Source organism: Bufo gargarizans, chromosome 9 (assembly GCF_014858855.1).
Source record: "Bufo gargarizans isolate SCDJY-AF-19 chromosome 9, ASM1485885v1, whole genome shotgun sequence".
Lineage (NCBI taxonomy): Eukaryota > Metazoa > Chordata > Amphibia > Anura > Bufonidae > Bufo > Bufo gargarizans.
The window spans coordinates 151,475,489-151,498,196 of record NC_058088.1 but is presented as its reverse complement, the minus strand read 5'-3'; the positions used below and the strand labels follow the sequence as shown (position 1 = coordinate 151,498,196).

The window sequence follows — 22,708 nt, the reverse complement described above, 5'->3', positions numbered from 1 at the left end:
ATCTCAGGTTAATTTGCATATGTATCAAATAGTTTTTTTAACACAATAAAAGCACACAGAGCTATGAGGACTGGGTATTGTGGATGTGCTAGCGGCCATCTAGCAGCCCATGTCCTCAGCTCTATACACAAAATCCCGGTGACAGGTTCCCTTTAACTTGCATTTGTGGATTACACAATGAACTGTGTTGACAATGATTTCTGGAAGAGTTCCTGAGCCCAGTGAATGATTTCCAGTACAGAATCATGGCGGTTTTTTTATGGAGTGCTGCCTGAGAGCCCGTAGAACGCAAGCATGCAGTATTACTCACTGGCCTTTTCCCTTGCCCACATGGATTTCTTCTCATGGTATTATGTACTGTAGATGGTTGGAATTTTACATTGAGGAACATTTTTCTGAAATTGTTCTGCAATTTTTAGCCACCGTTTTTTGCAGTTTGGAGAACCTCTGCCCATCTTCTCTAACATGTTCTTTTTATTAGCACCTCTTACTTTTCCATCCTTGATCCTGTCCCTACTTGTTTGTGATGCATTGCTGCCATCAAGTTCTCAATGAGAGCATCACCTTCACCATGATGAGGTCTGTGTTCTCTCGTGAATAGAATATGGGTCTATGAGATTTACTAATCATTGCGTTCTGTTTTTATTTCTATTTATTTACATTTTACACAGAGTCCCAATTTTTGGGGAATTGGGTTGTACTTGGGGGATGAGCGGACATGTTCTTATAGGGAAACCCCATAGTTTACACATGGATTGGAAAGTCCAGTGCACACGTGTACAGCCTGTATTCTGCATCAGGAAAGTCAGGGGCAGCGCACATGGGGTGAGCCTCGCTGATGAACATTACCACTAAAGTAGATGAGTGTCACTCGGAACCATAAAGCACTACACATGTACCGGCTATGAAAACATGGAAATTCTACCCAAAAGCCATGTTTCTGGTTTTGCTCGAGTGGAGCACAACCTGATGAGCCATAACTTTTGGCTGGGTTTCTCCATTCAAGCTTTTTGATGGAAAGGATGGTATTGATGACATATAAGGAAAACCCTGAGGCCCTGATTGATGCCTTCCCTCCAGAATTCTGACTTCAAATAGTCACAAAATGGGGCTTTTGTGACTTCTTGGGCTCACTTGTGCACACATTTTGTGAGTTTTTGCTTTTTTACACCACTAAAGCTACTTTCACACTAGCGTTTTTTTTGCGGATCCGTCATAAATCTGCAAAAACGCTTCCGTTGCAATAGTACAACCTCATGCATCCATCATGAAAGGATCCGGTTGTATAATGTCTTCTATAGCCATAACGGATCCGTCTTCAACACCACTCAAAGTCAATGGGGCACGGATCAGTTTTCTATTGTGCCATATTGTGTCAGAGAAAACGGATCCGTCCCCATTGACTTACAAACCGGATTCCCAAAAAGTTGGGACACTAAACAAATTGTGAATAAAAACTGAATGCAATGATGTGGAGATGGCAAATGTCAATATTTTATTTGTAATAGAACGTAGATGACAGATCAAACGTTTAATCCGAGTAAATGTATCATTTTAAAGGAAAAATATGTTGATTCAAATTTTCACAGTGTCAACAAATCCCCAAAAAGTTGGGACAAGTAGCAATAAGAGGCTGGAAAAAGTAAATTTGAGCATAACGAAGAGCTGGAAGACCAATTAACACTAATTAGGTCAATTGGCAACATGATTGGGTATAAAAGAGCTTCTCAGAGCGGCAGTGTCTCTCAGAAGCCAAGATGGGTAGAGGATCACCAATTCCCACAATGTTGCGCAGAAAGATAGTGGAGCAATATCAGAAAGGTGTTACCCAGCGAAAAATTGCAAAGACTTTGCATCTATCGTCATCAACTGTGCATAACATCATCCAAAGATTCAGAGAATCTGGAACAATCTCTGTGCGCAAGGGTCAAGGCCGTAAAACCATACTGGATGCCCGTGATCTCCGGGCCCTTAAACGACACTGCACCACAAACAGGAATGCTACTGTAAAGGAAATCACAGAATGGGCTCAGGAATACTTCCAGAAACCACTGTCAGTGAACACAATCCACCGTGCCATCCGCCGTTGCCAGCTGAAACTCTACAGTGCAAAGAAGAAGCCATTTCTAAGCAAGATCCACAAGCTCAGGCGTTTTCACTGGGCCAGGGATCATTTAAAATGGAGTGTGGCAAAATGGAAGACTGTTCTGTGGTCAGACGAGTCACGATTCAAAGTTCTTTTTGGAAATCTGGGACGCCATGTCATCCGGACCAAAGAGGACAAGGACAACCCAAGTTATTATCAACGCTCAGTTCAGAAGCCTGCATCTCTAATGGTATGGGGTTGCATGAGTGCGTGTGGCATGGGCAGCTTGCATGTCTGGAAAGGCACCATCAATGCAGAAAAATATATTCAGGTTCTAGAACAACATATGCTCCCATCCAGACGTCATCTCTTTCAGGGAAGACCCTGCATTTTTCAACAAGATAATGCCAGACCACATTCTGCATCAATCACAACATCATGGCTTTCGTAGGAGAAGGATCCGGGTACTGAAATGGCCAGTCTGCAGTCCAGATCTTTCACCTATAGAGAACATTTGGCACATCATAAAGAGGAAGGTGCAACAAAGAAGGCCCAAGACGATTGAACAGTTAGAGGCCTGTATTAGACAAGAATGGGAGAGCATTCCTATTTCTAAACTTGAGAAACTGGTCTCCTCGGTCCCCAGACGTCTGTTGAGTGTTGTAAGAAGAAGGGGAGTTGCCACACAGTGGTGAAAATGGCCTTGTCCCAACTTTTTGAGGATTTGTTGACACCATGAAATTCTGATTCAACATATTTTTCCCTTTAAAATTTTACATTTTCTCAGTTCAAACTTTTGTTCCGTGATTTATGTTCTATTCTGAATAAAATATTAGAAGTTGGCACCTCCACATCATTGCATTCAGCATTTATTCACGATTTGTGTCCCAACTTTTTTGGAATCCGGTTTGTACATTGTGTGCCAGGACGGATCCGTTTGGCTGCAGGCAGCGTTTTGGTGTCCGCCTCTAGAGCGTAATGGTGACTGATCGGAGGCAAATTAATACATTCTGACCGGATCCTTTTCCATTCAGAATGCAGTAGAGCAAAACTGATCCGTTTTGGACCGCTTGTGAGAGCCCCGAACGGATCTCACAAACGGAAAGCCAAAACGCCAGTGTGAAAGTAGCCTCACTCCAGTTTTGAAATTTGGGTGGGAAAATGGTCATGGTTATAGTTATACTAATGAGTTTCCCCACAGATTTATCACTGAGACTTTTTTTTTATAGTCAGTCTCACCCCAGTAGGAGAGTGGAGAAGGACAACTGGAGGAGCTTTTCTAGACAAAATTGTTAGGTTTAAGGATAAGACAAATTTATCAAACAACATGTGACATGGGATAAATACTCCAGGGCAGACTGAGGCAAACCGGACTTCAAATAGTCCCCTCACGATAAATTCCCCCGAATCGTCTCAAATCCACTCTCGGCTTTAGGTGCCCATACGCTGTAGAGCTGGGCTACTGCATGTGCATGTCCACTAACCACCGGCCCACTCCTGTATTTCCTGCTGTTTCAGAGGACATGCCGGTGCAGCCTGCACAAGTACAGAATATGGAGCTCAGCCTGGGTGTGCCGCCATTCTTCTTTTACACAATTTCTGCCAAACCATCGTTCACCCCTTGCCTGCTCTAATCATGAATATGTCAGACAATACGGTGTCATCGAAGGAGTCAGTCATATAACGATCATTCAACTACCAACAGACTTTACTCTAATGTGTCCAGGAGCCTTAAAGGGGCCGTCTCACTTCAGCAAATGACATTTATTTTGTAGAGAAAGTTAATACAAGGCACTTGCTAATGTATTGTGATTGTCCATATTGCCTCCTGTGCTGGCTTATACACTGCTACTATCCAGGGCTTACGACCACCATGCATTCCTGCAGTGGTGACCATGGTCGCACACTATAGGAAAAAGCACCTATGCAGAGAGGCCGGCCCTTTTTCCTGTAGTGTGCGAGCATGGCCTCACTGCCTTACCGTGCACTTTGACAGGGCCAGGCAGTGAAAATGTCATCACGCTCACCCTGTTGGGCTCAGCAGTTGCAGAGAGAGCTGAGCCTCTAGGACTGACAGCTACGCCCCTGTTGCTACTAGAGGCTCATTTGCATATAGTAAAACTTTATTTTTCTCAGCAATGTGGGCAATTATGAACATGGGACCAACACAGATGCCTTCAGCTGCCAAGTGCACGTGTAACAGCCAGTTTCATAGGTACAAGTCTGCTGACAGATGCCTTTTAAAGACTTTAAATGGAAATAAGATGGACCTGAAGCAGATCCGTACTCTTGTAGAACATGCTTAGCACCTTCTTGTTGGGTTCAGGAAATGTTTTCTGCTCGATGAGAGAAGTCCTATATCTGGGTTCCTTCTAACTTGTCACTTCTCATTGCAGACTGTTTGTTCCAAGGCTTTACCTCGCCCTATAATCAAGTATTCAGAAATTCCGGCAGCATCTCAAATGTCCCGTCCCCTGGTGGTGCTGCCTATGGCTTATTGGTTGCAATCACTGCTCTGGGAGGTGGCGTCTATGTAAGTATAAAATAGGAGTCTGCAGCCGGAGTAAGAACATGTCTCATGATGTGAGGTACTTTTATGCTCTTGTACATAAGCTACTAGGTAATGTTTGCAGTACAGCATGGTAACAATGTAAAAAGAGATGTCCGGTGAATGCTTCTCTAAGGCTATGTTTTTCAGTATCTCTAAGGAACATATATGAAACACAAGGTCCGCGGCCAAAACTACCCCGAGGCCTTGTATTTTGTGGCCTGCCAGTGGTCTTTAAGCTGCACTGCAGAATGTCCTGACGCAGTTCATAGTGGGTGCCGCCTACTCCATATTGCCGCGGTGCTGCTTCCTTTTTCTGGCCTGAAGACGACTCACCAGCAGCTTGAGTAGGAGGCGGCGTGATCTTGTGTGAGCACAGCACAGTGCTGGTATAAATTATTATAGTGATAATGACCATGCTGGTATAACCTGGGTATCTCCATTATATCAATATATATGAATAGCTGGTATATGTTATACACTCATCTTCTATATAGTGATATGGACGACCATAACCTGGGCATCTTCTGTATAATACAGGAGATAGCCAGGTTATACCAGCATGCTCCATATCACTGTAAACAAGAAGACGTATAACTTATACCAGCCGTACATGTATAATTATATACAGAAGATACCGAGGTTATACCAGAATGCTCCATATCACTTTATACAAGAAGACCTATAACTTTTCCCCAGTCGTCTCCATGACGGCACATCCTGAGATTGACATCCTCTGATAGGACATGAAAAAACACAGAGAGGTTTAAAAACCCCTCCCCTTCCCCTGATCGCCAGTGTTTTTTCCTGTCCTGTCAAGGAAGGAAGTCCAGAGAGGTGCTGGAAGCTCTTTGGGTTCCTAGCCTATTTTGATACCTGGATCATTTTGCTCTGCAGACCGGAGGTCGGTTCCGGCGGTCCGGCTCTTTCCTCCTTCTGTGTGGTCTGCTCCCGGCCCCCTTTATTGTACGGTGGCCCAGGCGAAGCTCCCTCCTACGGCGGTCCAGGACGGCTTAATGCGGAGTGAAAAGGCAGCTGGAGCGACGCTAGGACGCGCTTCCCTCCAGCCGCCGGGTGATGACATCAGATGCCGAGGGGGCGTGGCTTTGTGTCATGCGGCACGCGGCCGGCGCATGCCTAGTGTTTAAAGAGGGCAATGCAGGTCCCAACATGGCGCCCTCTGGATCTGAGCCCCCCCCCCCCCCCCCCCCCACTACCCTGGGTTCTGTGAGTAGCCTGTATCAGGCACTGTCCTTATGTTATACTTACCCTGTAGTGGTTGACTCTTCTCTCCCTTGTATGTTGCAGGGAGAAAAGGAGTCTTCCTCTTCTGCCAAGGTTAAACCCAGGAAGTGTGGTCTCTGTTCTAAACGTCTACCTTCCTCAGGGTCTAAACCTGTATGCAAGGAGTGTACCGTGTCTGTTGTCAAGTCCGAATCATTTAGTCTGCTGGCGGATATTAAGCCCATAGTTAGAGTGGAAGTTCAATCTGCCCTGGCCGCCCGGGACCCTCCCCCAGACCTCCTCATAGACCGGGTTCTTCTAAAGATCTTATGTATGTGGGAAGTGATTCAGTTTCCGTGAATCCTGAACTATTGGATCCTGAGAACTTGGAAAAATCTCATAAATCCGATGAAGATAACAAATATCCTGAGGATATTGAGGAGCTAATCAAAGCTATAAGAGCCGCAATCAGAATGGAGATTCCCAGGAAGCCCAGATCTGTTCAGGAAGAAATATTTGGGGGTTTGGGGGAGAGGCAGAGATCTGTATTGCCAGTTTCGGATAACATACAAAAGATCATAAGAGCAGAATGGGATAAACCTGAAAAAGGCTCCTTTATTCCCCATGGCATAAAAATGCGGTACCCCTTTGATGAGGCAGATTGCACAGACTGGGAGTCCATTCCAAAAGTCGATGCTCCAGTGGCCAAGGTCGCAAAGTGCATGGTCCTTCCTTTTTGAGGATGCTGCGCAGCTAAAGGACCCTATGGACAGAAAGGCAGAAAGCCTCCTTAAAAAAAAGGCTGCTGTTTTAAAACCCGGAGTGGTGGCGACATGTGTAGCTCGTACCTTATCAGCATGACTGGAGCAATTAGAGCGTCACTTTATTAACAAGACCCCATGAGAGCAGATCTTGGACAGTCTTCGCCCTGCTTAGAAAGGCCACAAAGTTCCTGGCAGATGCCTCCGCAGAGTCTGTAAGACTTTCTGATCGTACAGCAGTACTCTCTAACGCCATTAGAAGAGTCCTGTGGTTGAAAGCCTGGTCCGGTGATATGACCCTTTAAAAACAAATTGATATCCTTATCCTTATCTTAGAAAATGCTACAGACCACAAGAAAGGCTTTGCCGAAGTCAGATCCCAAACTAGAATACAGTTTTTTCGTAAACAACAGCAGGATACCAGATCAGATGAGGGAAAATCGGGAAGGTGGAGCTATGCCAAGGGCGGTAAAGGAAGGAATTTTATTTTTAACCCCAACAAGGGAGATCCTTCCTCCTCTTCTTCCAAGTAATGACGCCATTCGTGTTGGGGGAAGACTCAGCTCCTTCATAAATTCCTGGGAGCAAGTCATCACAGACCCATATATAATCAGTATCGTAAAAAACGGTTATGCTATAGAGTTGGATTCTCTTCCCCCACAAAAATTCATGATAACCCAACTCCCCTGGCCTCAGAGGTCCTCTTTGTCCGAAGGCATAACGGAATTATTATGCCTTCTCTCCACAAGTTACCTAAAAGAGGCTTTTTAGGTGCAGGCCTGGAGAACACCTTGAACGTGAGTGTGATTTAAACCGTAGAGGACCCGCGCCGTACATGTACGACACTGTGATCAGGCGGGTGCAGGAGATGCGCCCTGCCCGATCCGCAGCAGGGGTCCGCCAGTCACTGATAGCCGGACCCCTGCTGCATGCGCCGGCATTGAAATCACCGATGCCGGATCATTACCCGCACATGCGATGTCCTCGCGGGTATCGGAGTTGCCATTGGGTCCCCGTGCTGCTGTGACTGGGACCCGATGGCATGGAAGGCAGCTGCCTTCTGGGGGATAGCCTGTGAGATCCAGCCCCCTGGATCTCACAGGCAGGAAGCTGTATGTGTAATGCACACTGTATTACACATACAGCTAATGCATTCCAATACAGAAGTATGGGACTGCATTGTAAAAGGGATCACACGCCCAAAAGTTGCAGTCCCAGAGTGGGACAAAAAACTAAGTGAAAAATAAAGTTTTCCCCAAAAAGTTAAGTTTCAAGTAAAAAAATTTTTTTTTATATCCTTTTGCCAAAATAAAGGTAAAAAAAATGTAAATAATAGGGCAAAAAAGAAAAGTACACATATTAGGTATCGCCACGTCCGGCTCTATAAAACTAACACATGACCTAACCGCTCAGGTGAACACCGTAAAAAAATAAAAACTGTGTAAAAAAAAAAAAAAGCTATTTTATGTCACCTTACATCACAAAAAGTGTAATAGCAAGAGATCAAAAAGTCATGCACCTATAATGGTACCAATCAAACCGTCATCTCATCCCCCCCAAAAAATGAGCCCCTACACAAGACAGTCGCCCAAAAAATAAATAAAACTACGGCTTTCAGAGAATGTGGAGACACAATTTATTTTTTAATTTTTTTTTAATGCTTTATGTAAAACTGAAACAATCATTGGTATTGTCGTGTCCATAACAACCTGCTCTATAAAAATGGTGCCAAAACAGCTATTTCTTGTTACCTTGCCACAAAAAGTGTAATATAGAGCAACCAAAAATCATATGTACCCTAATATAGTACCAACAAAACTGCCACCTTATCCCGTAGTTTCCGAAATGGGGTCACTTTTTGGGAGTTTCTACTCTAAGGTTGCATCGGGGGGCTTCAAATGGGACATGGTGTCAAAAAAACAGTCCAGCAAAATCTTCCTTCCAAAAACTGTATGGCGTTCCTTTCCTTCTGCGCCCTGCCGTGTGCCCGTACAGCAGTTTACGACCACATATGGGGTGTTTCTGTAAACTACAGAATCAGGGCCATAAATATTGAGTTTTGTTTGGCTGTTAACCCTTGCTTTGTAACTGGAAAAAATGGATTAAAACGGAAAATCTGCCAAAAAAGTGAAATTCTGAAATGTCATCTCTATTTTCCATCAATTCTTGTGGAACACCTAAAGGGTTAACAAAGTTTATAAAATCAGTTTTGAATACCTTGAGGGGTGTCGTTTCTAAAATTGGGTCATTTTTGGGTGGTTTCTATTATGTAAGCCTCACAAAGTGACTTCAGACCTGAACTGGTCCTTAACCACCTCAGCTCCCCTAGCTTAAACCCGCTTAATGACCAGACCACTTTTTACAATTCTGCACTACACTACTTTCACCATTTATTGCTCGGTCATACAACTTACCACCCAAATGAATTTTACCTCCTTTTCTTCTCACTAATAGAGCTTTCATTTGGTGGTATTTCATTGCTGCTGACATTTTTACTTTTTTTGATATTAATCAAAATTGACCGAAAGTTTTGCAAAAAAAAACGAAATTTTTCACTTTCTCTTGTAAAATTTTTCAATTAAAACGACATTTCTATATAAATTTTTCTCAAAATGTATTGTTCTATATGTCTTTGATAAAAAAAAATTCAATAAGTGTATATTTATTGGTTTGGGTAAAAGTTATAGCGTTTACAAACTATAGTGCAAAAATGTAAATTTACGCACTTTGACTTTCTGAGCACCTGTCATGTTTCCTGAGGTTCTACAATGCCCAGACAGTAGAAACACCCCACAAATGACCCCATTTCGGAAAGTAGACACCCTAAGGTATTCGCTGATGGGCATAGTGAGTTCATGGAAGTTTTTTTTATTTTTTGTCACAAGTTAGCAGAAAATTATTATTATTAATTTTTTTCTTACAAAGTCTCATATTCCACTAACTTGTGACAAAAAATTAAATATTACATGAACTCACCATACCCCTCACGGAATACCTTGGGGTATCTTCTTTCCAAAATGGGCTCACTTGTGGGGTATTTATACTGCCCTGGCATTTTAGGGGACCTAAAGCGTGAGAAGTAGTTTGGAATCCAAATGCGTAAAAAATGCCCTGTGAAATCGTAAAGATACTCATTGGAATTTGGGCCCCTTTGCGCACCTAGGCTGCAAAAAAGTGTCACACATGTGGTATCGCCGTACTCAGAAGAAGTAGGGCAAGGGGGCAATTTGTTTTGGGGTGTATTTTTACATATACCCATGCTGGGTGAGAGAAATATCTCTGTAAATGACAACTTTTCCCTTTTTTTTTTTTATACAAAGTTGTCATTTTACAGAGATATTTATCTCGCCCAGCATGGGTATATGTAAAAATACACCCCAAAACACATTGCCCTACTTCTCCTGAGTACGGTGATACCACATGTGTGACACTTTTTTGCAGACTAGGTGCGCAAAGTGGCCCAAATTCCAATGAGTATCTTTTAGGAGGGCATTTTTAGGCATTTGGATTCTCACGCTTTAGGGCCCCTAAAATGCCAGGGCAGTATAAATACCCCACATGTGACCCCATTTTGGAAAGAAGACACCCCAAGGTATTCCGTGAGGGGCATGGCGAGTTCCTAGAATATATATTTTTTTGGCACAAGTTAGCGGAAATTTTTTTTTGTTTTTTTTCCTCTTACAAAATCATTTTCCGCTAAATTGTGCCAAAAAAAAAAATATATATATATATATTTTTATTTATTTTTTGGCACAATTTAGCGGAAAATGATTTTGTAAGAGGAAAAAAAAACAAAAAAAATTTCCACTAACTTGTGCCAAAAAAATATATATTCTAGGAACTCGCCATGCCCCTCACGGAATACCTTGGGGTGTCTTCTTTCCAAAATGGGGTCACTTATGGGGTATTTATACTGCCCTGGCATTTGAGGGCCCTAAAGCGTGAGAAGAAGTCTGGAATATAAATGTCTAAAATTTTTTACGCATTTGGATTCCGTGAGGGGTATGGTGAGTTCATGTGAGATTTTATTTTTTGTCACAAGTTAGTGGAATATGAGACTTTGTAAGAAAAAAATAAATAAAAATTTCCGCTAACTTGTGGCAAAAAAAAATAAAAATCTTCTAAGAACTCGCCATGCCCCTCAAAAGTGATCTTTATAGCACAGCAGCGATTTTACGGTGTTTTTGCAATGATCAGAAAAAAAAAATTCTGTCACTGCGGTGGGGTGGACTGAACGCAAGTGTGCGCACAAGATCAGGCCTGATCGGGCGAACACAGCATTTTTTGTAGAGCCTATAGAACATGTCCTACTTTTGTCCGCAATTGCGGACAAGAAAAGGCATTTTCTATATAGTTCTGGAAATGTGTGGATCCGCAAAATTCGGAAAGCACATTGCCGGTGTCCGTGTTTTGCGGATCGCAAAACACATACGGACGTCTGAATGGAGCCTTGCAGGGGGGTGATCAGGGGTTAATAAGGAGTTAATAAGTGACCGGGAGGGGGGGTGTGTGGTGTAGTGTGGTGCTTGGTGCTACTTATTACAGAGCTGCCTTTGTCCTCTGGTGGTCGATCCAAGCAAAAGGGACCACCAGGTAGCAGGTATATCAGACGCTGTAAACAAAACAAGGTTAAATCAAGGGTTAAAAAAAAAAATCGCATCTACAGCCTGCCAGCGAATGATCGCCGCTGGCAGGCTGTAGATCCACTGGTTTACCGTCCGATCCTGTGAACGCGCGCTCCTGTGTGCGCGCTTTCACAGGAAATCTTGCCTCTCGCGAGATGACGCGCCGGCGCGTCCAAGAGGAATAACCGGGCCGCCGCCAGGACGCGGTCCTGAGGCGGTTAAAGGGCTTCTGTCACCCCCCAATCCCCAATTTTCAGGTTTTGACTTATTATATTTGTTAATGTAAGCAGATTCCATATATGCCCCTCTTACCTCGGGCTGTGCAGTAATTACAGTAAAAAACTTACTTTTATTATATGTAAGTGTCTTCACTACCAGCAAGTTGGGCGGACTTGCTGGTAGCCGCTGCATCCTCTGTTTGAAAATACACCCCCTCCTCCTCTCGCTGGCCCTGCCTGCAGCGTCATTTGGCGCAGGCGCTCTGAGAGAAGGACGGGCTTGGCTGCTCCTTCCTCAGTGCGCATGCGCCGATTACATCAGCCTTACACCCGGAAGAGAGGTCTTCTCTTCCGGGTGTAGGGCTGACGTCATCGGCACAGGTGCACTGAGAAAGGAGCGGCCGTCCTTCCCTTAGCGTGCCTGCGACCGTTACAGCGCAGGCGCGGGATTTGAGGCTGCGGGCAGGGCCAGCGAGAGGAGGAGAGCGCTCGCTGGCCCTGTCAATCAAGTGGCGGAGGGGGCATATTTTCAAACAGAGGATGCGGCGGCTACCAGCAAGTCCGCCCAACTTGCTGGTAGTGAAGAAATTTACATATAATAAAAGTACGTTTTTTACTGTGAGAGGGGCATATATGGAATCTGCTTACATTAACAGATATAATAAGAAGCCTTTAAAAAAAAAATATTTCTAACCAAAAAATAAAATTACATTAACAAAATGATCCAAAGATGAAGTAGACATATGGGAAATTTAAAGTAATTATTTTTGGAGGTATCACTATCTTTTATAAAAGTCAGAATGACCTGGATAAGTAAAAGCATTTTAATGTTTTCACCACATAAAGTGACACATGTAAGATTTGCAAAAAATGGCCTAATCCTTAAGGTGAAAAATGGCAGGGTCCTGAAAGGGTTAATGTATACTATTTATAATCACGAGAATACCCTTTCAAGTTGCTAGAACCGAAACAATACACTTAGGAACCAGCGTTTTTTAAAGGTGCAGGACCTGCAGCACGCAATGCCATATTATGCAGCCACCTAATGTTCGGCCACAGACGTGTTTATTTGTCTGGTGTCTGTTCATGTGTATTTTCCATTTGAAAGAGAAGAATGGTATACATCAGAAGTGCAGGGATGGGTAAAAACTAGGGATCGACCGATAATGATATTTTTTAGAGCCGATAACCTGTGAACTTTCAGGCCGATAATTTGTACAGATTTTTTTTATATCTTATAATATCTAATATATAAAGCTGTGTGTATGTATGTCCGCTAAAGGAATCCGCACCGTCGCATTTACAATCACGAAATTTGGCACACAGGTACATCAGGTGTCCGGGAAGGTTTTAGACCAGGTCTCAGCTCTTTAGGACGTACCGTTCTAAACACTAATATCTAATATATTTCTGTTCTAGGTGTACAGAACATTACACAGAGATAAAACAAGATTTAGTGAGAGGATCTCAACTATCAAGTCCATAAGGGAGAATATAGGTTAGTAAATGTATCTTCCAAATTTTTTATTTTTTTATCTGTCATTTTTTTTATTATTTTAATTTTTTTAGCAATAAAATAATAAACCAGAATACCTAAAGGGGTTGTCCCATCTGGACATTTATGGCATATCCATAGGTGTTTCTCCAAACTCTGCAACCCTATCATAACTAAATGGAGACATAAAGGGGATAAAGTGGGGTGTTAGCAATGTAATGGCAATGTGACTTTTCTACTGCTGGTTGTTCCTGATCACTTAATAGAAACCTGTCACCATGATTTTGCACATAGAGCTGGGGACATGGGCTGCTAGATGGCCACTAGCACATCTGCAGTACCCAGGTCCCATAGCTCTCTGCGCTTTTATTAAGTTAAAAAACAGTTTTGAGTGATATGCAAATTACCTGATATGAGTCCTGTAGCCGGAGATGAGTCAAGCGGAAAGGAGCCCAGCACCGCCCCGCGTCCTTCGAATCTCCTCCTTGCTGGCTGACGTCACTGAGCTGGAGCGCCGAAATCTCGCGATGCGCGAGCTAGCGCATGCGCAGTGTCGGCATCATGTTCATTCCCTGTGCTGGCATCAGCACAGGGAACGAACTGCGCATGCGCTAGCTCACGCATCGCGAGATTTCGGCGCTCCAGCTCAGTGACGTCAGCCAGCAAGGAGGAGATTCGGAGGACGCGGGGCGGTGCTGGGCTCCTTTCCGCTTTACTCATCTCCGGCTACAGGACTTATATCAGGTAATTTGCATATCACTCAAAACAGTTTTTTAACTTAATAAAAGCGCAGAGAGCTATGGGACCTGGGTACTGCAGATGTGCTAGTGGCCATCTAGCAGCCCATGTCCCCAGCTCTATGTGCAAAATCATGGTGACAGGTTTCCTTTAAGAAAATAATTCCCAGGCTCCCAGATAGCCAAATGTGAAATGTAGCAGTTAGGTGTTCCAGGTATGCAGTGTTCCAGACAAAAAAAAAAAAAACTAACCGCAATTGGCTCCTAATCTGAAAAAATAGAGCTAATCGAATTTTGCCAAATTTAAAATGCAAATAATTAAAATTAAAAAAAGACTTGGAGGAGGAGATGCAGGTTCACAGGAGTGAGCCAGCTCTACACACAGCATACTGCCTGCCAGCACTACGAAACATTGGAGAATACAGCACCACATACCTCTTACATCCAGTGATGTAGACGTTCTCTTTCCTCATCTCCTCCGCTTGACCCAGACCGCCATGACAAATTCTTTCAGCCGTGTCTAGTCACTCCATAGCTTGTTACACAGGCATTTCAACACAAACTTCCCTTCCTGGTGTCCCAACAATGTCATCCTGCTGCCACTACCATTACTGTGCCCATTGTGCTCCCCAATGCCCCCAAATACTATACTGCTGAAAAAATTGTGAACCTAGTAGAAATAATGGGGAAGATTTATCAAACTGGTGTAAAGTAGTACTGGCCTAGTTGCCCAAAGCAACCAAGCAAATTTCATCTTTCATTTACCAAAGGAGCTGTTGATAATGAAAGGTGGAATCTGATTGGTTGCTATAGGCAGTTTGATAAATCTTCCCCAAAGCCCCTATAGTTTCTCCAGCAATTATAATAACTCCTAAAGTGCCCCCAGTAATAATGTCCGCCAAAATGCCTTCAGTAATAATAAAACCCTACATTGTGCTCCCAGTAATAATGCCTGTATAGTGTCTCCAAAAATAATGCCCCTCATTTGCCCCTGTAATAGAAATTCCCCTACAGTGCTTCAGCATTAATATCCCCTATTTCCCCCCCCCCCCAGGAAAAATGCCATTATAGTGCCCCCAGTATTAATAATGTCCCCCTATAGTGCTCCCAGTAATAATGCCCCTGTACAAAAAAAAAATCCCTCTATAGTGCCCCAGTATTAACACCTTCACTACTGGGGTGTTTTTTGTGTTTTTCATTTTTTTTCCCCTGTCTTCCTTGAGCCATAACCTTTTTAATATTTCCATTCACATAGCTGTATGAGGGCTTATTTTTTGCAGGACAAGTTGTACTTTCTAATGCCACCATTAATTATGGCATACAATGTAGTGGGAAAAGGTAAAAAATATTCCACATGGGGTGAAATTGGAAAAAAAATGCAATTCCTCCACCGCTTTACGGGTTTTGTTCCCACCTCTCTTTGTTTGCTGCAAAACTGACCCACGCCCTTCATTCTCTGGGTCTGTCAGATTACAATGGTACCCCATATTATTATTTTTTTTACATCACTATATTCTGAATGGCAGGAAAAGTCTAAGGCGTATTGGTACGCCCGTGCCATAGGTTCGCCACCACTGAGAAATACTCATTTAAGCCGAATTACAATCAAACTAATAAGAATCTAGCAATGTTTGAGCTTTCAGAGAGCTATAGAGAAGGGTAAATACCAGTTGAAAATTATTTTTAGTCCAAAATGAGTAGCAAAATGAGTAACATTAATGTCATAGTGTGTCTTGCTGTGGATTTCTCACAGATAAAGCCTGAATAGCGTATTTCATGAATGACATTACCATTTAAAAATGAGCAGAACCTTGGCTGAAAGCAATTAACACATCAGTGAATATAGCGTTTCTAAATATTTACTTGCCTTTATAGCCATCTTTTGAATAACTTTCATACAATCGGGGAGTTTCTAAACTCAATAAAAAGGCTTCCACAGCCTCTAAGCAGCCGTTTGAAGGTGTACCGTATTTACCGGTTTCCCTTGACTCCACTAAGTAGGGACTGGGGAGAGCTGGGCAAACATTTCATTTGTGGAGTTGTTATCATCAGGAGCAGTGAGAATATGAAGTTTTATTCAGACAGATTCTGCTCCTGCAAGTGCAGTGCAGACAGAGATTCACTGTGACCTGCTCTCTGCATTGCGCTGCTTCTCAGCCCTCCTCTGTGCTGAGTGACAGCCGTAGTGGTCTGGTTGGATGCGGCAGCTGTCACTGAGAGGGGCTGTGAAGCACCTCAGTGCAGAGAGCATATCTGTGCCTCCAGTGCACTTGCAGGAGCAGAATCTGGCAGGGGTATGACGGGGCTGTAGTGTTTAGGCCTTTTCCTAGGTTTGCCATCAATATGAAAATCCTGGAAAACCCCTTTAAATGTAGTAGAGTAAATGTTACAAATACTAGAACAGGCTGTGAGGTTTACTACAGGCATTTTACCCCTCTTACAGCAGCACATCTAATATGTATCATTAATGGAACATCATTTTTTTTGTTTTTTGTTTTTGTTAAGGACAGGCTGAATAGATGGTTAGATGTTATTCCCACTTTAGGCATTTATGGCATATCATACCTACATACTATCAAACTGTTATGGAGACTTTAATGGAGTGGGCACTGTTCTGCCTCTGCACTTTCCACCAATGGGACCCTCATCCTGTGGATATGCTATAAATGCCTAGCTGTGTGTCAGTTTTGTAACTGTGTTTTGCTTTTCCTTACACCATTTTATTTTATTCTTTACTACAGAAAAACAGGATGGTTCGAGTAGCACAGGTAAGTAGGCAGTATGTATGCATATATCTTTGTGTATTTTCTATCCACTATTACATTTTGTGGCATATTATTTCTTTTTGCCCCAGAAGTGGAATCAAGAGAAGCTGTTGATAAACAAGGTAAGTAATTGGGTGCAGCATGTATTTTCTAATTGCCTCTACTGCAGTTATATAAACCAACAAAAATCTTTCAGGAAAGCATCAGGCGGATGTTCTACCTCTCGCCATTCTGCCGTCCCATGTGCCGTTTCTTCTTATTGGTGGAGGTACCGCTTCATTTGCTACAGCACGTTCAATACGTGCAAGAGATCCAGGTGCAAAGGTGAGTGGAATGTCTTTTCAGCAGCTGGGTTCTATGTGGCTCTTTGCATGTAGATGTATATAAATATTAACGGACCACATTTTTAGGTTTTGATTGTGTCAGATGAGCTAGACCCTCCTTATATGCGACCTCCTCTTTCCAAAGAGCTCTGGTTTTCAGATGACCCTGATGTTACAGAAACCCTGCGCTTTAAACAGTGGAACGGTAAAGAAAGGAGGTAAATAGTTTTGTCTTGTGCATTAATATACGGTGAGTTTATAGGTTTGCTGTATAACATTTTCTTCGCTTTTCTACAGTATCTTTTTCCAACCACCCTCTTTTTATGTGGCTCCAGAGGAATTGATGTCTACAGAGCATGGGGGTGTTTCTATTCTAACTGGGAAAAAGGTAAGATTAATATCCTTTGTTAAAAAAATGATTATAGTATTAATAATCAGAGATGCCTAATTATTAATCCAACTGTTGCACTACTTTACATGGCTATATTTATGGAAAATGAAGCAAAATGTCAATTTTTTTTTACTGGGGAATCACTTATTTAAAAATGGAGTTGAAATGAGTTCAAAATAAGTTTTCTTTAGTCTATTGGACACACTTTTTCTGCCGGAAACTCTGCTGCCATGTTGTGATGCGTCTAATTGTCCAAATGCCAACATTGAAGATAGGAAACTCCATTAGTAACTGAATGGTCCTGGCAGTGCAGTTGTGTGGACACGGAACTGTCACAACTCGTCATGATACCAAAATTTTGATTCAGTTTCGATACCATAAAGTATTGTGATACTCAATACCATTCGATACCACGCTGGAAAAAACACCCAAAAAGCTGTGAGCATTCCGTATTTTATGGAACGTCTGGCCCATAATAGAACAGTCCTATCCTATTTTTTGGGGGGGACAAGGTGACTAAAAAAAATGGCGAATCAAGCGGTTTTTATTATTATTTTTTTCTGGCCAGGGCTTCAGTAGCATTCTGGCTGCCATGGCAACCGATCGAGCCCCGCGATTACACTTCTGGGGCTCCGTTCGGAACTGCCACTGCCACCAATAAGGAGGAGAGGGGACTCTGTGGCCACTGCCACAAATGACTTTATTACAAGAGGCGGGTGCTGGCTGCAGAATCATATAGCCGGCACCCGACCTCCACGACAGGGAGCTGCGATCCGCGACAGTTAACCCCTCAGGTGCCACAACCCCTTGCAAAGGGCAAATGTTAATATCCCTGTACTGGGATAAAAAGTAAAAAAAAAAAAAAGTTTTATAAAAATACAACTTTACAGTAAAAAAAAAAAAGTGCCCCTTTCCCTAGACATATTAGATATTGCCTCGTCCGTAACGAGTACCTGTATAAAAATATCCCATGACCTACCCCCTCATTAATATTAAACAATCAAAAAATCTTATGTACCCCAAAATGGTACTAATAAAAAAGTCAACTCTTCCCACAAAAAACTAACGCTTACACAAGATGATCGGCTGAGAAATAAAAAAAAAGTATGGCTTTCAGAAAATGGAGACGCATAAACATAAATGCATTATTATATAAAACTGAAAAATAAAAATAGACATTTGGTGTGGTTGCGTCCGTAACAACCTGTTCTTTAAAAATAAAAAAAATAACACATGAGCCGTCCTGTCAGGTGAACACCGTAAAGGGGTAATATTGTTCGATCAAAAATCATGTTCCCCAAAATAGTACCAATAAAACTGTCACCTTCTCCTGTAGTTTCCAAAATATTGTCACTTTTTGCAAGTTTCTACTGTAGTGTAGCATCAGGGGGTCTTCAAATGCGACATGGCAACTTAAAATTATGCCAGCGAAATCTGCCCTCCAAAATCCATATGTTGCTCCTTCCCTTCTACTCCCTACAGTGTGCCCATACAGTAGTTTACGACCACATATGGGGTGTTTTTGTAAACTAGAGGATCGGGGTAATAAATATGGCGTTTTGTTTGGCTGTTAACCCTTGATGTCTTACAGAAAAAAAAATGGATTAAAATTGAAATTGAAAAAAAGAAGTGAAAGTTTGACATTTCTCTTCTATTTTCCTTTCATTCTTATGGAACACCTAAATGTTTAACAAAGTAAAATCATATTTGAATAACTTGTGGGGTGTAGTTTCTAAAATGGTGTAATTCATGGATGGTTTATATTATGTAAGCCCCACAAAGTGACTTTATAACTAAATTGGTTTTGGAAATTGTCTTAAAAACTTAAAAAATTGCATTAAAAATGGTACTCCATCTAACATCCCCCCCCCCCCCCCAAAAAGGATAACCTTTACAAAATGATGCTAACATAAAGTAGACAAATGGGAAATGTAAAGTAATAACTATTTTATGAGGTATCATTCTGTCTTAAAAGCAAAGAAATTGAAATTTTGAAAATGGCGAATTTTTCCAACTTTTTGGTCAATTTTTTATTTATTTTTTCAATATAAATAAAGGTGTCGTATTTGTGTTAAATAATTCATACTATGCCTAGCAAACCCAGTTTGCTGAGTATGTTCTACTAGGTTGCAATATCTTTATTATCTAAGAGCACGAAACATACTGTGTACAAAATAGAACTTAATAATTAATACACGCAACCATCTTCATAAACTTTCCAGCAAACAATAAAACCATAAAAAACAGTCTGCAAAAGACTGTAAGATGCGAAGAGTTCATGTATACCACACATGTCTACATTTAATGCTGCATGTGTTGCTGATAGGCAAAAACTGCAGGTATGCGCCAGCCATCTTTTGCATGTAAGTATTGAGAAACATACATTATATAATTTCCATCACCCTATATGAACTGTAGTCCAAACTAACAATGATAAATTCCTAATCTAATGCATTAACTAAGGCCACTTTCAGACGGGTATACTATGAGTGCTTTATTACTCCTGTATTATGCAGACAACAGCAGAACCCCCTGAAGTTCATAAGAAAATTAGAGTGCAATACTACTGGATCTGATGAACTACGGGAGGTTTGGGTGTTGTATTTATAATATGAGTACAAAAACGCCCCTACATTACACCTGTCTGAAAAGCGGCTTATTGTTTTATTTTTATTTATTTTTTAAAGAAAAAGTACTGTAATTGAAAACTATTATGGAGACTAAATGTCTTTTCTAAGAATCTGTATGACATATATTAGCTATCTCTCTCCAGTGATAATCATTATTGCTATTACTGCAGCGTCTAATGGGTATTGCTAGTAAAGCAGTCTGTATATTTTACTCTATAAATTGGGTATGGACCAAATAAGGGCTGTGTAAAAAATAAATTTTGTTGATGTTTGTATTGTGTTTGGCGCCATAAACCGGACCCTGGTAAACATTGGGGTCATGATGTTACTAGTCTGCCTAATTAGACGGGTAATTAGATGATCAATTGCTCATCTTCTCTCTCCTTTTTTGGGAAATACCCCCTTCCCAGCAAGTATGCTGTCAGATTGATGGGGAAGGAAAGTTGATGGCACGAGTAAAAGTCCATACTATCCTTCCCATGGCACCATGTACAGTCAGTCATACAGTGAGAGAGAAGGCTCTGTCTCTCTCCCTTTGTAGCCTGCCAGCACTCTTCCATTGGCACCCCTTTTCCTTCTCCATGCTCGCTGACATCTCATCCGGCTGAAGGCGGAGGGCTGCCTTCTGTCAGCATATCTCGGGCCGTGTAACAGCTAGATGATCTCCGCTTTAAAACCCAGACCCAAGATTGAGGATCAAGCCACAATATAAATATATATAATATATATAGTGCTAGTTGGAGCACTTGAAAAAATCAGGTCAAAAATGAAGGCCACAGGTATTTGCAGCTTTCTCTGAAATCTATTTCTAGGGGCTCAAACTTGTGATATATTGTAGCTAGAGCCTCGATCTTGCTTCTTCTAAAGTGGCGATTGTCAGCTTTATAACAAGACTTGGCTCGAATCTTTAGCTGTTACACTGCCTGGGACCCATCCTGCAGTAACAAGGATGTACGAGGTACGTCTTTGGCAACTCTCAATATTCTTTTGTGTATGTATGTCTATCCATTTTATTTATATATAACAGTTTAAACCAGAAGTTTACATACACTATATAAAAAGACACGTATGGATGTTTTTCTCAATATCTGACATTACATCAGTATAAACCTTTCCTGTGTTTGGTCAATTAGGATTACCATAATTATTATTATTTGCCAAATGCAGGAATAATGAGAGAGAGAGGGAATGTTTTAAGGTATTTTTATTACTTTCTGCAAAGTCAAAAGTTTACATACATTTTATTAATATTTGGTACCATTGCCCTAAAACTGTATGACTTGTGTCAAACGTTTTGGATATTCTTCCACAAGCTTCTCACAATAGTTGGTCGGAATTTGGGCCCATTCCTCCTGACAAAACTGGTGTAACTGAGCCAAGTTTGTTGGTCGCCTTGCTCGCACCTGCCTTTTCAGCTTTGCCCATAAATTTTCAATAGGATTGAGATCAGAGCTTTGTGATGGCCACTCCAAAACATTGACTTTGTTAACCTTACGCCACTTAGTAACCAGTTTGGTAGTATGCTTTGGGTCATTGTCCATTTGGAAGACCCATTTCCGCCCAAGCTGAGGAGAAAGGGTGGCTCACCTAATAATGCAATATGTGAGGTGCTCTGGGTCTAAGCTGACTCACCCAGTCAGAAGGAGTGAAATGCAAATGAAAGTATAGACCGGCACTCAAATATATGGAAAAAGGCAGGATTTTATTCAAGTTAAAAAAAGTGGGGGTAGGTGCAATGTGCAAAATGAAAACTAAAAAGTCTCACGGTATGATGAATAAAAATCCTGCCTTTTTCCCTATATTTGAGTGCCGGTCTATACTTTCATTGATATTGGCACAAAACCTTCAGGCTTCTGCTAGAAAGCTGAACATGAAGAGGAACTTCATCTTTCAGCATGACAACGACCCAAAGCATACATCCAAATCAACCAAGGAATGGCTTCACCAGAAGAAGATTAAAGTTTTGGAATGGCCAGAGTCCAGACCTGAATCCGATTTGAAAATCTGTGGGGTGATCTGAAGAGGGCGGTGCACAGGAGATGCCCTCGCAATCTGACAGATTTGGAGTGATTTTGCAAAGAGGAGTGGGCAAATCTTGCCAAGTCAAAATGTGCCATGCTGATAGACTCATACCCAAAAAGACTGAGTGCTGTAATAAAATCAAAAGGTGCTTCAACAAAGTATTAGTTTTTAAAGGGTGTGCACACTTATGCAACCATATTATTTTATTTTTATATTTTTTTTCTTCCCTCTACCTAAAAGATTTCAGTTTGTTTTTCAATTGAGTTGTACAGTTTATAGGTCACATTAAAGGTGGAAAAAGTTCTGAAATGATTTATCTTTGTCTCATATTTTTTACATCACAGAAACCTGACAGGGGTGTGTAGACTTTTTATATCCACTGTGTGTGGGTGTATAAAATATATATATTTACACACACACCCATACACACATGTAAATTTTCATGGAGAATCTCAGAATTGAAGACATCCTTGATAAAGTAGTAATATTGGACAAACCTTTCTTCTAGTCATCTCATTGAAGACCATCATAGTCTTTCTCTTCAACCTGAAATAATTAATGATAAAGATGATGTGCACTGAACTGCGTTGAAAATAAAGATAAGATTCCTGACAGCTCTGACATTTTCTTGTTTAGGTAGTACACTTAGATGTCCGAGAGAACAAGGTGAGACTGGATGATGGAACCCATATCTCATATGAAAAGTGCTTGATTGCCACAGGTACTATTTATGAGCTGACCTCCATGAACTTTGTTTTATAGTCACATACCTTAGGGCCTGTCAGTGCTGGTCAAGTACCAGATCAGGCTACTTTCACACTTGCGTTCGGAGCGGATCCGTCTGGTGTCTGCACAGACGGATCCGCTCCTATAATGAAGACGA

General features: G+C 41.7%; 1 protein-coding gene across 2 annotated transcripts in view; it reads left to right on the top strand.

Moving 5' to 3' along the window:
- AIFM1 (apoptosis inducing factor mitochondria associated 1) overlaps positions 1-22,708 on the top strand; it is a 51,529-nt gene that overhangs the window by 7,192 nt on the left and 21,629 nt on the right. The window contains exons 2-9 of one of the 2 annotated variants that reach the window (XM_044305499.1): positions 4,483-4,619; positions 12,882-12,960; positions 16,436-16,462; positions 16,552-16,581; positions 16,656-16,783; positions 16,870-17,000; positions 17,080-17,170; positions 22,462-22,546. In XM_044305499.1, the coding sequence (XP_044161434.1) occupies positions 4,483-4,619; positions 12,882-12,960; positions 16,436-16,462; positions 16,552-16,581; positions 16,656-16,783; positions 16,870-17,000; positions 17,080-17,170; positions 22,462-22,546 (708 nt within the window). Of the gene's footprint in view, positions 1-4,482; positions 4,620-12,881; positions 12,961-16,435; positions 16,463-16,548; positions 16,582-16,655; positions 16,784-16,869; positions 17,001-17,079; positions 17,171-22,461; positions 22,547-22,708 lie in introns of both variants that reach the window. The other variant, XM_044305498.1, reaches the window with a different exon arrangement.